This window comes from Pagrus major, chromosome 14 (genome assembly GCF_040436345.1).
Source record: "Pagrus major chromosome 14, Pma_NU_1.0".
NCBI lineage: Eukaryota > Metazoa > Chordata > Actinopteri > Spariformes > Sparidae > Pagrus > Pagrus major.
Window position 1 is genome coordinate 16,779,476 of NC_133228.1, and position 13,366 is coordinate 16,792,841.

General features: G+C 44.0%; 1 protein-coding gene across 1 annotated transcript in view; it reads left to right on the forward strand.

Moving 5' to 3' along the window:
• Positions 1–13,366, forward strand: part of iqsec3a (IQ motif and Sec7 domain ArfGEF 3a) — a 101,427-nt gene that overhangs the window by 12,583 nt on the left and 75,478 nt on the right. The window contains exon 2 of the mRNA XM_073480314.1: positions 7,203–7,283. Coding sequence (XP_073336415.1) covers positions 7,203–7,283 — 81 coding nt within the window. The remainder of the gene's footprint in view (positions 1–7,202; positions 7,284–13,366) is intronic.

Sequence of the window (13,366 nt, forward strand, 5' to 3'; positions counted from 1 at the left end):
AATCAAGTAGGCCACCAAGTGTAAATAAAGCTCAAGTGTTGCAGCTTTCCTGGCACTGGCACCGTCAGGAGTTTTTAAAGGATTGAATCCAAGGACAACATGTTTTCTCTTCCTCCATTGTTTGCTTCCCTCTCGGGAAAAAGCGGTCTTGCTCTCTCGTCCGTCTCCGGCTTGCTCGCAGAAGGCGAGCTAAGCCGCTTGGGATGGCCCGCGCTGACGTAGACCTTTTTCTTTAATTCACTGTGCGTGTGAATGAACTGATACAGGCATTCAGGACCGAATGTGTAGCTCCGTGTGTGTTTGTGTGTATTGCAGTGCTCGTACGAGAGACGTCTGATGTAGTTCAGGGATACGTTTACATCATTTTAACCTCGTGCACACACTTCCAGCCTGTAAAACATAGTGATAAACTAGCACTTACAGCGACAGCCAATTTGCCAAATGGAAGTGAAGTATTACAAAAACGAGTGTCGAGTGTCTTTTTTTTTTGATTTAACATTATCAGAGAGCTTCTAGTAACACCGCCGTGAGGAGAGCATACAGTATATGAGCAATACTAAGGATTGTGATGATGTCTTGTTCTCTCTCCTTTAAAACCTTCTTGTAGGTGTGAAACATGCATGACTGGCTGGGTTTAAATACGTTAATTTGCCGAGGATGTGCAGTATTTTTAACCCACCTTACTATCAGTATATCAACACGCTCTCACTCTCAACTCATCCAGTATGGCAGCTTGGGTTAACACCATGACGTGGTTGCGGTTTGGTTAGGTTTAGGCTCCAAAAATACTTGATTATGTTTAGGCTCCAGAGGTACTTGGTCAGGTTTAATCTCCTAAACTACTTGTTTAGATTTAGAAAAAGATCATACTTTGGGTTTAGTGACTCAGTGACTCGCTTCACGTAATGTAAGTGATTTAAGTACGTCACTCACGGAGCTTAAGTTATGTAGATACGTTATCTTACTTATGTAACATAACTTTAGACATCTAGGCCACAAACAGGATGTGAACCCGGTCTTGAGGGGGAAAGTCTGATGTATGACCCATCCAACTGCCTCCAGCCTGGACTTTTTCACTCTTTACGACTGGGCACTTCCAGAAGGGGTACCAACAATGTTAAACTTAATAGCATATGCTGTATTTAATGTGTCTGAAGTGGGATCACGCTGTATATATGTATGTTTTTCTTTCTCTTTCTCTTAGTTTGACTTTGACCTTGACTCTGAAATTCATTCATTCGAAAACAGCTGCATCAAAACAAACATGGAAATGAAATAATGGCAACAAACACAATAAAAACCCTTCATAAGCAAGCAGTTATGCTTCAGCCGTACCGCTGCTGTAAATGTTTGCTTCAAGGTCGACTGTATTTGTATTTACCAGGTTTGGCCTTCAGAGGCAGCATCTAATACTAAACATGATTTTATTTCAATGAGCGAACATGTTCACAGCTATTTTTTTCCACCCCCTGACCGCCAAGGAAATGGTCTGTGAAAACTAATCCATCAATTACTGCGAGCTTTGATCCCCTCCCCCCTCTCTTCCTCTTCCTCTCTCTCTCCGTCCCATGCTTGAAATCGTATCCCTTCGCTGTGCACAGATCTTTTTTTTTCCGCCTTGAGCCGAGTTGAATCAGCCGGAGAGCTATTGACACAGTAAAGCTGAATTCAACACAAGGAGGAGCGCATCGACAAACACATTAGACGCGAGAAGTTAAAACAAAATACAATGAAACCGTGGTGTGAAGATTACACTCTTCTCTCAAACAGACCCAGTGTGCGGAAGAGCTTATAAAAGCTTATAGATTTTTTTTTTTATAGGTGGTATTATGGGGAGTTTAGACCATGAGGGGGAGCTGAGTCAGTGGTGTGGAAGATCAGAAAGCAGGTCATGCGAGTTCAGTTTAATCTTCGGCGACCCACGTCGATCGGAAAAAGCACGCGCCGTTCGAGGGAAGAGTTCACGTCGGTGTCGAAGAAACGTTAGCCCGACTGTGATCGTTCATGTGGAAAGATTAATTAGGTGATCGTAGCTCCGAGTCCTGTTTTCTAGCGCGAACAGATGCGCGGGAGGCGACTTTTGGAGGGTATCTCTGCAGCACAGCGGTGCCCTCGTAAACCAAAATTGTTTCTAAAATGCTTGCAAGCTGTTTTTTTTTTTGAGCGGGGAGATGGAGGTGATAGTAAAAAAACTGAGCAGACTGATGGCAAAAATAATGGAGGGAGAAAAAAAAATGTGAGAAGCCAGAGATCAAAGCAGAGAAAAAGGACAGATGGTGAAGATGAATCAAAAATGAAGGTGCTTTAAAAGATAAAAGGAGTTCATTCTCCACAATAGAGCTACTTTCCTGCGAGGGGATACGGTTAAATCGATCAAATGTAACTATACTATTTTATTTATGACGGCGTTTGGCTGAGTGTGGATATATGTCAGTGTCTGAAAGTGTCTCATCATCGGAGGCGACTGACCCCTGTGCACGCTTCACCCTCCTCGCCAATAATATCCATTGATTGAATTTAAAACGAGCCCTGCGTTTTTGTCCATCACGCAAAGGACGACTCAGCAGGTTTGGAAGTGTCTTGACATTATGCCGTCTTTATTCATACATACTGTGAATCTGTCTGCGGTGAAAAGCAGAGGCCACGTCCAAGTAAGGTGCGAAGTTAACAATAAATGTTGCCGTAGAATAAATACTGACCCTTTTTACGAAGAAATCCGTAGTTTTGTCCACGGTAACGGTGCGATTTGATTGGTCACCTGTCACTTTAACCTCCGGAAACATGAGACGATACGTCAGAGAGTGAGATGAATAAGATTTTAAAACATTCACTTGTCCGTGAACATTTCTGGACGGCAACGATAAGGACAGCAACTCCCATGATCCCATGCTACTTGTGTCTTTTGTTTTCTTTTGATTGAGAGACCTGTAGTCGCAAAACATGACCATAAAACTATATGAACATCATGACGATTGCTACCACTCTCATATCTGCGTGCTAAATATGGAGCTTCAGGGAGCGTTAGCCTGTTAGCTTAGCATCAGGCACCATCACCGTGAGGATGGCAACTAGCTTGTTAAATGAGTGACTTTTAGAGGTGACGGGTTGGTGGATCATGGTTACTTCCAGGACAGAGCTATGGTAGCTGTTTTCTCCTGTTTCCAGACTTTATGCTAAGCTAATCTGCTGGCTATAGCCCCATAATTTAGTGTACAGTCATAAAATGGCATCGATCCTCTCATCTCAACTCCTGGCAATGTTACTATTCAAAGAAACTGGTTGTGTGACTGTATAAAAATCCATTCCAGCTGAAAGACCATAAATATTTTCCATTTTAAAGTCGTCACGTTTATATTTATGTCGTGTCCCGAATAATCCCTGCTTTGACTCATGGCTCGGTGCTGATTCACAGCCTTTACACGATTTGCGTGCTGTAAATGTCCGTCAAAGTAAGAATCGCAGCGCTTCCACAGCTGATTCTCGTCTATTACCTCCGATGTTTTTACACCTCGTCCTGCAGAAAACACGCCCTTTATCTGTGTGAACAAGTGGCTCTACAGCCGCCGACGCTGGCGCTAATCTGTGTCCCCTCAGAGACCGCCTTGTGTTCTCGACCTATTAGAAACGGCCGCAGCGGTGTCATGGTCGTTAAGGCGATCACAATTAGAGGAGGCATTAACAATGGGAATTAATTAGCTGTCATACCCTCCCTGTGCTGTCTGCTATTGTTGCTGTCAAATACCCCCCAACCTCCCTTTTAAGGGTCTTTCTCTCTGTTTCTGACGAGGCTAAAAATGGCTACTTCAGAAGGGACCCTGTGTGTCGTGCGATAAACTATTGCAGTTTCAGAGGACTGAGCAGATTGAAGCGCTGCTGAGGTGAACCTGCAGTCACGCTTGTAAAGGAGGGATATAAGAAGACATGCAGGTCTTCTTGTTTTCTCTGCCCTCTCCCAGGGGAAAGGGGAAAGAGACGAGGCCTACAGGGCAGAAGATAAAAAGGCAACGGAAGGGCTGATAAAGGATGGAGGGGTGGTGGCTGCTGCTGCCGGGAGTATTAGCCTCGCTTTCTCATCTTTACGTCTCACCTCTCGGCTCTCCGTCCTTCTCCGTGTCCCGAGTCCAGGGAGAGGACGTATGGGACGTTTTACCGGCCGCATCTTCTGACAGCAAGAGTAATTGAGCGAATTCCTCTCCTTGCATAACACACCGTGCCTGTAGGACCCAGAATAGGGGGATGGGGAGTCGTAAAGAGTGATGGAAAATCTGTGTAGAGAGGAGAGGAGAGGAGAGGAGAGGGGGAAGGGAAGATAGTGAGGAATGTGATGGATGAAGCCTGGGAGTCAAGAACGTGAGCGGCCAGGTTGAAGGAGAGGACGTACCGATGGAGGCAGGGAAGCAAATGCACTCACGGCGCTCTCACATGCACATTAAAGTTTGATATCCTCGCTCTCTCCTCGCTATATTTCAGTATCAGCCTTCACCTGTGACTGTTTATCTACAGTGAAAGAGGAGAACATGATTTGAAGGTAGACTCGGTGCTTTTACCAGCCTGGATCGTCCTTTTTTTTTGCTGCCAAAAGAGGACATGTTTTGAAACGTTGCCATTGGTTTTAGTATTTCTGTTAAATGTGCATGAGAACGGTTCTGCTCCACAGTCAGTTACTGGAAGTGGAAAGCTCTAACCCTTCAGTGATTCAACAATAACAAAAAAAACCGACAGAAATTAAAGTTTGTTACTAAGTTTGGTTTCTGAATCCAGTCCGTAGTAAACCATCTTCCCAGGCAAATCAATAAAGGATCTCTGGCGATAATTATCAGTTCAGTTCAGTTCTTCCCCCACGAGTAAACCCTCTTCTCAAGGAAATCAACAAAGGATCTTTGAAACATCTTCAAGGTGTCAGAGTAACTTCTGAACCAGTTGTTTGTCACAGGATACTTTGTGTATCCTCGACGAATCTCCCCCCCACGCAAAGGATTGTGGGTCAGAAAAGCCAGAAATGCATGCTGCAAAATGTAAAAACATCCCGCTATTTTTGACATGCATTGTTTTGAAACACACAAACTCTTTCTCTGGCTAAATAAAGATAGTAGTTTGGTTACTGGAGCGACGCAGAGCATTTTTTAATTGGGAACCTCAACCGTCCTCTTCCTCCGTCCCCTTCCACAGTGCCGACACATCCACTCTCTGACTGTGAGTCTCTCTCCGTGGTGCTGAAGCACTCAGAACCAGAGCCTCTTTCTGTCTATCTCCTTGGTGATCAAACACTCAAAAACCCTTCACATCCTCTGTCTGGTTCTCTCTTTATATCATTTTGCAGATCAACTGAACACAGACAAAAACATACATCAAAAGCAAAGCGTTGTAAATGTGGCCTTTTCACTTCATCTGCAGCTTTTATACACTTTCTTTTTCCAAATCCGAGAATATGAGACACTGTTCACCTCTCTACAGGCACTTCACATCGATATCAGCTAGTTAACGGTGACCTTTAGTGTGTTGGCTCGCCTTATTGTGTTCTCGTGCTAAAACTCCTGAGGGTTTGTTCTTTTAACGGCTCAGACTCAGCCCGAGGACCGCCACCTGTTCACGAGGAGGTCCGTGCCTAAGATTTGATCATTAGCATAATCGACACCCATAAAAATTTCCATATAATGGTCCCTATTCCTGTTCCACATCATTTGTCGGCAGTATTCATTTAGGAAACGTTACCGAACAGTAAAAGAAAGATGACTTTCAACACTGCAGAACTTTTTAGTCCTGCTTTTGGAAATCAGTAGTCAACCGAGCATAAAAATGCTGCTCTTTCCTTCAACTTCTTCTAACGCAGTGCTTTAAATGGCAAAATAAAGAAAAATGCAGTCGATGGAAACGTCTTCAAGCTCATTTAATGCTGCCTTAAGTCCGTTTCAAACGCTATAACCGTCACTGCCCACATACTTCCAGGCGTCCTTCACGCCGGCATGGACGTTAAGCAACACAACCACTAGAGATTAGATGTTTAAAACCTCTCGCCAGCTCACGTAACCTCTCCTCGAAGAGCTCCGCCATTTTTAAAACGTTGAGGCTTTACTGACTTGTTTTCTGATGTGTAGGACTGTTACATAATGCCTTGAGGTGTTGTTACTGACAATCTGGCAACCATCAGTGGCAGCTGTGACTATTTGAGAATGTGAAAGACATCTGGCTGCACCGAGGTCCACAAAGCTGTCGATGGCTCAAATCGAGGCAGCGGTTCTCGTCTGATTGTCAACCCAACCGACACTAGGCCAGCGTCTTTATGCAAGGGTAATCCACCTATAAATAAACTCTGTAGCAACATTGTGTCTGGGTCGAGTGAAGCGGTGTGAGTGCTGAAGAGAGTCTCTCCGAAAACATGGACTCAGAAATGGGAAGATATTGTATTTTGTGGCCGTGGCTGGGTAAGACAAGTCTTTCCTTGATCGATGATCAAAAAAGAAGTTGTGTCTGGGAGATCACAGAAGAAGGCTGACGAAAACCAGAAGGCCCGAGGCGAGAGAAAGTCAAAAACAAAGACAAGGGGTCAAACAGAGAGGGAAAAGCTACAGCTATGAGGTGCAGCAGGGTGCTGACTCTGATGGATAAAGTACAACAACGAGAGGTCGTTTCACCCGGTCGGTTAGCTGAAAATAAACAAAATCAATTGGACATATTTCTAGATTGTGACACAAATTCTGGGTGTTGATATATTTATTGTCCTTTAAGGATTAAATGCCAGGAAAGGCCAATATTGGACAATTTGTAATGTCCTTTTCCTTTACATTTGTAATGTAAAGGAAAAGTTCATTGAAATTCATGAGCAGAGGGACACACTTCTGTCTTAGCGAGCACACGTAGTGAGCTGTACATACTAACGTTTGCAGTTTATGTTGGAGCAAACACACACGCAGGTGAATCCACTCCTCACCACTTTATCTAGCTGTTTTTGTGTGTTTTTGAGAGGGTAGAAGAAGAAGAAGAAAGAGCCGTCCTAAACCTTTTGTAGTGTCTCGCTTCAGCTCCATGAACAACATGTGGAGAGACATCCAGAGCTTGACAGGGCGGTTGCTGTGTGCAGCCTCTGAGCTGTGTTCACGGGTTCAGCAAACGGTCAAAACCAGAAGATACGACCTGACTTTTACCTTTAAGTGCATAATGTTTTTATTCATCCTGTTATTCTGTGTCTTCTCTTCTTCACACAGCAACCAAACGGTGCTCCACCAGTTCTGCTGCCCGGCCCCGGAGGCCCCTGAGGGGGAGACTTCTACCGCCTGTGTCCCCAGGTAAGACGACTGCATCCTTGTAACATCTGCACAAATATTTCTTTTCTTTCCTTACAATTTGATTTTTATTTTCTGTAAATGATTGCAGCCACTTGCCATGCATCCTGTTAGTAGTAGCGGTGCTGCAGTAGCTACTTTAGGCAACACAACTACCCCAGCAGTGTTCATCTACGTTGAAGTGGTTGTAAATGCTTTCGGTTTGATCTGAACTTCCTCCCCCTCCGTGATGTCGATGAGCCCCATGAGAGGACTTGTGTTACATCAGCTTGGGTTTTGGGTCTCTCGTTGAGGCTGCGAGATTGTTTTTTTCTGAGTGGATCTGAGACAGATGGGGGTGCGATTTGTCTTTTTCCAGAGAGCTTTAGCGGCGTGTTTGTCAGGCTATCAAGACGAATCCGCTAGAACAACAGGCGTAATATCCAAATCAATCATATCAAGATCCTATTTCCTGGACAGTGGTCAAGTCCTTGGTGGAGCTTTGTATAATTGGAAAAACATTACATCGAGTTTAGCGAGCAAAGCAGGGATGATAACGCCGTTATCTTTTAATGTCAGATCGGCACGCTGCAGCGATCGAGCTGATGCTGCCAGTTGGAAATCCAGCTGTTGCACAAACACTTGTGTGCAACTCTAATAAAAAGTTTTTCAAGTCGGCTAATTTAAAAAGCTCTAATGTTAGTTTGATGTGGTAATTTGCAGCCACCGTCCCGGGGAATAGGAAAAATACAGCAACTCATAATTAGCCGCTGTAATAACTGTACCTTTTGCATGACAGCTTTGAGGGAGTTTAATAATTGATATTTAGAGTTGAATAGGCTACAAAACACAGAATTAGACACGCCTTTGTGCAGAAACGACAGCACAAAATGTTGTGTCGGCCTCTTGCTTTTATTTACCCAAGTGCACTCTACCACCAGAGTGTCACTATAATTACGGCATTCATCTGGCCGAGGCGCATCAGTAGCAATTAAGCCATCCGCCCACCAAAAATGGTTTGTTTGTTGTGGGCTGCACGTTCTGCAGGATTGTTTTGCCGCATTGTCTGAGCTTGGCAGAAAAATAGGAGATAAGCGAGCTGCGTTGCTGATGGCAAATCATAACCCCGGCCGTGCGGGACATAATAATAAGTGCAGCAGAAATAAAATCAAACTTTAAACACCTCTTGTGCATTCAGTCAGCCACTTGGACAGACTGAAGGATGGAGGGATATTAAGGGGGGGGGGGGGGGAGAGTGTTGGATTTGTTTGTCACTTTAAAGGTGCAACTTGTAAGAATTGGTTGAAGCTCAGTTAGCTCAGTTAACCGTGCAGCTAACGGTCGTATTAGCTGGACTAGGAGCTCGGAGCAGGTCGGCTTTAGACATAGACATAAAATAAACACCGTTATTTCACATTCTGTTGATATTTTTCGTTTATTTTTTAATACTTTAAACAAAAAATCTTACGTACTTCACCTTTAAAGGACAGCACAAAAAAAAGCAATTGTCAGACTCAAAACCCAAGTCTCTAACAGTGTCACCAAAAGTCCATCGATTAGATACATGTGGCGACTCCAGAGGCGGTGTGGTTAAAGAAATTGGGAGTGACTCATAAAAATCAAAGCCGGAGGGGAAATTGGAAAAGGTAGACAAAAAAATAAAAATAAAAACACCGGCATCGATCGGAGTTCAGCAGCTTGAACTTTGCTTGATGGAAGCCGTTAGGTGCTGTTGTGTTGTGTGATTGCTTTGTGCTTAGGGACCATTAGCTAAAGGCACAAACAAAGTGCACAACGGAAGGTCCTTGCTTAACTTGTCAACCCCTCCGACACCTCCGCCTCCCTCCTCCTCCTCCTGCCAATCTCCGAAGCAAAACCACTTCAAAAGGACGACTCTCTGGGGCCGAGACAGAAAGCAGCTTGTGGTTTTGTCTTTTATTTTCCTGTTCTTTGTTGCGTCTTTATCTCTTTTTCGAAAGCTGTATTATGTTGTTGTTGATTTTCTGTATTTCCGCATTGTTGTCAGTGAAATTCGTTGATCATTTTACTCACGTGGCATCACCGCATCACATCACGGCGACATAACTCTCACATAGCACCCCCACGCCCCTCCATTGCATCCATCATCACTCATGTCCACTTCATTCGGGCTTGTCTCTCCACTGTGGTCACGTTAAGTTTGAAAGAGTTCATGTATGAATATTACCATGTAACCAAAAAAAAAGTGTAATTTATTTATGCAATGTAAAAAAAAAATACCATAATGCATTGATGTGTGTACTGTAGGGTCTTTCCCATGCTGGAAACTGGTGAGCCTCCTTGTTGACACATGTAATGCATCTGTGTTCATGTGAAAAAAAAAAGTTCTTATCATGTTTGCATGCTTTGGCTTGGCAGTGATCAGAACATAGCTCCCTGTCTATCTCTGTGTGTGCGTGTGTGTGTGTGTGTGTGTGTTAATGTACGCGGCATATGTTAGGTAATTTACACTCACACCACCAGATCAGCAGGGGAATCCATAACGATAGGTCAGCCGAGAGAGACCAGTGATTCACGTCACCTTATTGAACCCTTTAGGCTTTTTTTCTCTCTCTTGTTATTTACAGGTTTTTAGCAGAGTCGCCACATTTCTTAACCAGCGATGCCATATGTCGTTATTTGAAGGGGCAGATATGTGCAGAAAGGAGTGCGTCAGTGTCCATGTTGATTCATTCAGAGTCAAAATAAATATCAATAATGCAACATAATCCCTTTTTTTCTATTCCTCCTTTAATTTATCTTTCTTCCTTGCGTCTGTTTACTTCCTGTCAGCTCCCCTGTAACGTTACGCCTCGTTGTCTTAGATAAGCGTTAGCGACGTTAGCTACGCACTCAGCGTAGCACCAATGTTAGAGCTAAGCTAACGTTAGCTTGCTGTGGCTAACCTCCAACCTTATGATCACCTACACACTTCACTTTTAATTAGTAGTAGACATTAGCTAGTCTAGGAGCATAAACATTAGACTGATTTGACTCAATGCTAGCAAGAGCTGAATGACTGTTTACTTAAAAACACTTTTTAGTAATAGTATTATTCGTTTTTTGTGTAAACATTTTGATAGTCACTCAGTGTCTTACATAAACATTAGCGACGTTAGCTAGTCACTCAGTGTAGCACCAACATCAGCCTGATTTTCAGAGCTTAGCTAACGCGAGGTCACTGTGGCTCGATTTCACACCTGAGCACTAAGGTTAGAGGTTAGGTAACGTTACGGTAGAATTGAAAGAAAGTAAACAGAAGTGCAGTTCATTAAGTGGATATCAATACACTGAATTTTAGAAGTACAGCCTTATACTCTTAAGTTTTAGCCCTACAGTTCCCATAATGCTCTGGGAGATGTAAACAGGAAGTAGATTGTTGACTCTAGGCTACAACTTGAGTCCTGTTTCCTTTTTGCCTTTATCTATCTACATTAAACATATGCCGAATGAGCAGTTAGCAGTTCCTGTTTGCAATGTACCCACCGATGTACAGACGACTACCAGTGTATTACTTTGATATTGAAGTGAACTTACAAACATGATAATTCTTAGGCAAGTTCTGAAGGGTGTTTTTTTTATGATTTCCAAATGGATTAATGGCCATTTATTCGCGACGGACGTCAGAGATAACAACATCCTCGGAAAGTGTAAGTCACACTGAATCAAAAAATGTGTGTCACGTCTGCATATTCACTTTTGAATTTAAACTGCTGAAAGGGGGCGCAAATTACCTAAACCTTTGCAAATTCTTACAAAAGCCTCCTATAAACATAAATATGAGTGGATTTAGTTGTTGGGCTCCATTTGCCACCAGAGAAAGCCTGATTAACATATAAAAAGGACAACACGTTGCCTCTTTGTGCACTGCCTCCACTTCAGGATGTAATGAAGCCTCATTTCAGACACTGAACCTGACAGACAAAGTGCAATCATTGATATTTCATTTGCACCGCTGCTTCTACTGAGAGTAATTCAAGCCTGTGTGTCAGAGGGGTCAGCTCAGAAAAGGGCAGCGGCGTGAGTTTTCACAAGAACTCGTTGTTGCTAATTTGAAGCCGTACTTGCTCTCTCTGGTCTGTATCCGCCTGCACCCGGGGAGGCTTTACCCGATCGGGTCGGAAGTGGAAAAAACAAGCACGTATGTGGGATCATTTAAATGAGGAGAAAGGAGGAAGTTGTGAACTGAAAGGAGAAGTGAGGATTTCACTGTCACATTTAATGAGGACCCTACGGAGGCTGGAAACTCACCCCGACAGTCCGGTCACTCCTGCCAGGCTTTAGGGAGGCACCGGAGGGTTGAGGGACTACAGGTGATTTGTATTCAGGGTCGCCGAGTCAGATCTATAATCACTCGTGGAAACGGGCTGATTGTGCGGGATGGCAACAGCCTTTCAATTAGCAGCGTGAGCCGTCCTCTGCTGCTGTGTGCTGAAATTGCACTCAGGAGTTTTGTTGTTACTTTTACACTTCCATAGGGGACCCGAAGTTTAACTTTTAAAACTGCTGTGGTCAACACACGGGGCCCCAGAAACCTAATAAATGGAAGGAAAAGGTTTTTTTTTGAATATTCTAGCGTGGAGAACTATAAATAATGACACTCAGGGAAGATGCCTGGTGGACAAACCCCCGCAGGTAGAGTTTTTACCTTTTTAAAATTGCTGCTGTGTGTTTTTGTGAGTCCGCTTTTAGAACAAAATGCCTCTCCAGCATTTGGGGTGAGCAGAAGTGCAACGATTGAACTCTGTTTGACTATTTAACTCCGCAAGATTCATGTACACATGCTCACCTTTTTGCTTTTTCATTGTAAGCTGATGTGCGCAATACGTGCGAACAGTTTGAACAATGTATGGCGTAGTTTGGGGGAGAGTACAGCTGCTCTCTCAGCTCTCCTGTCCGCCAGAGCAGCCGATAAATTGGCCAGGGTTCATTAGAGTCGTCGCTTTAAACTCACAAGGTCACTGGTGCAGCATCTCGCACTGATAGAGCAGGATACAGCAGAAATTACTGCCATATGGACTAAGTAAATGAAATATTAGCGAAGTAGTAAAGTCACAGGAGTTTACTGGTTCCTCTGATTAACTTATCACTTATGTTCACATTTCATTCTGTCTGAAGATAAAGAAAGCACATTTAGCGAACGATGCAAAAGACCAAAAACCAGGCTCGACCAAAACAACTGAGATGGTTCGGTTGGTGGTTCGGACCTGCTCACAGTGGAGTCTCTGCAATTAGTGGATACGCTCTGCAGGGCGAAGTAAGTAAACAATAGCATGCTGTCCTGACAGCGCTGACCTTTGAGGGGACGCAGAGCCAGAGAGTCCAACATGTAGCTTATTAGCTGTGTTGCACCTTTTACTTCATTTATTTATTTAATTAACTGACAGCAAAGCTCGTTAGCTCGTGTAGCTGTGTTTTCCCTCTTCTGTCACTTTTTTAAAAAGTTTTTTGGAGCAAAACATTTTGCATTAACATGTAGATTCATTTTGTGTTCCCTCTTCCTGGTACGACCGCGCCGTTAAGCAAGAAAAAGAAGCAGCGGCAGTAGTTTACACCCGCCAGTTTGCGCCATCTACAGGCAGGGAGAGGGATAGCGTCTGCAATTTTTACTGTTGTGCCAATGCGTCAAGGGAGTGAGAACCAAGGACGTTATAATTATACCTGGACACAGCCATGGAGGCGAAGTCAAAGCAAGCTCAGCAAAGCTGCTCAGTGGCGCATGAAGCCAAATGACTCGACTGTCTCCTGCATTGCTTCCGCATTGTGGAGGCCCACAGAGCGTCCGCACGAGAGGCTTTCGCCGACCGAGCCGGCTAACTTCCGGGTTGGCACCCGGCTAACTGGAACGGGGATAAAATAATTTAATCGTGCGACTCTCCTAGACGTTGCAAAATGTTATTGGTGACAGTGAACAAGTCTTTTCACGGCGGTTGTGATGCTCAGCGCATCAGGAGATGATGTAATTACGCGGTTTGGCCACTATGAAAACTGGCGTCAAAGCCTGGTGCTCGTCCTGGAGGCCTGCTGAGAACAGGCTGCAGTTTAAAATGTCAGCATTAAATACGTTCTTCGTCTTTGTCATGCAGGCG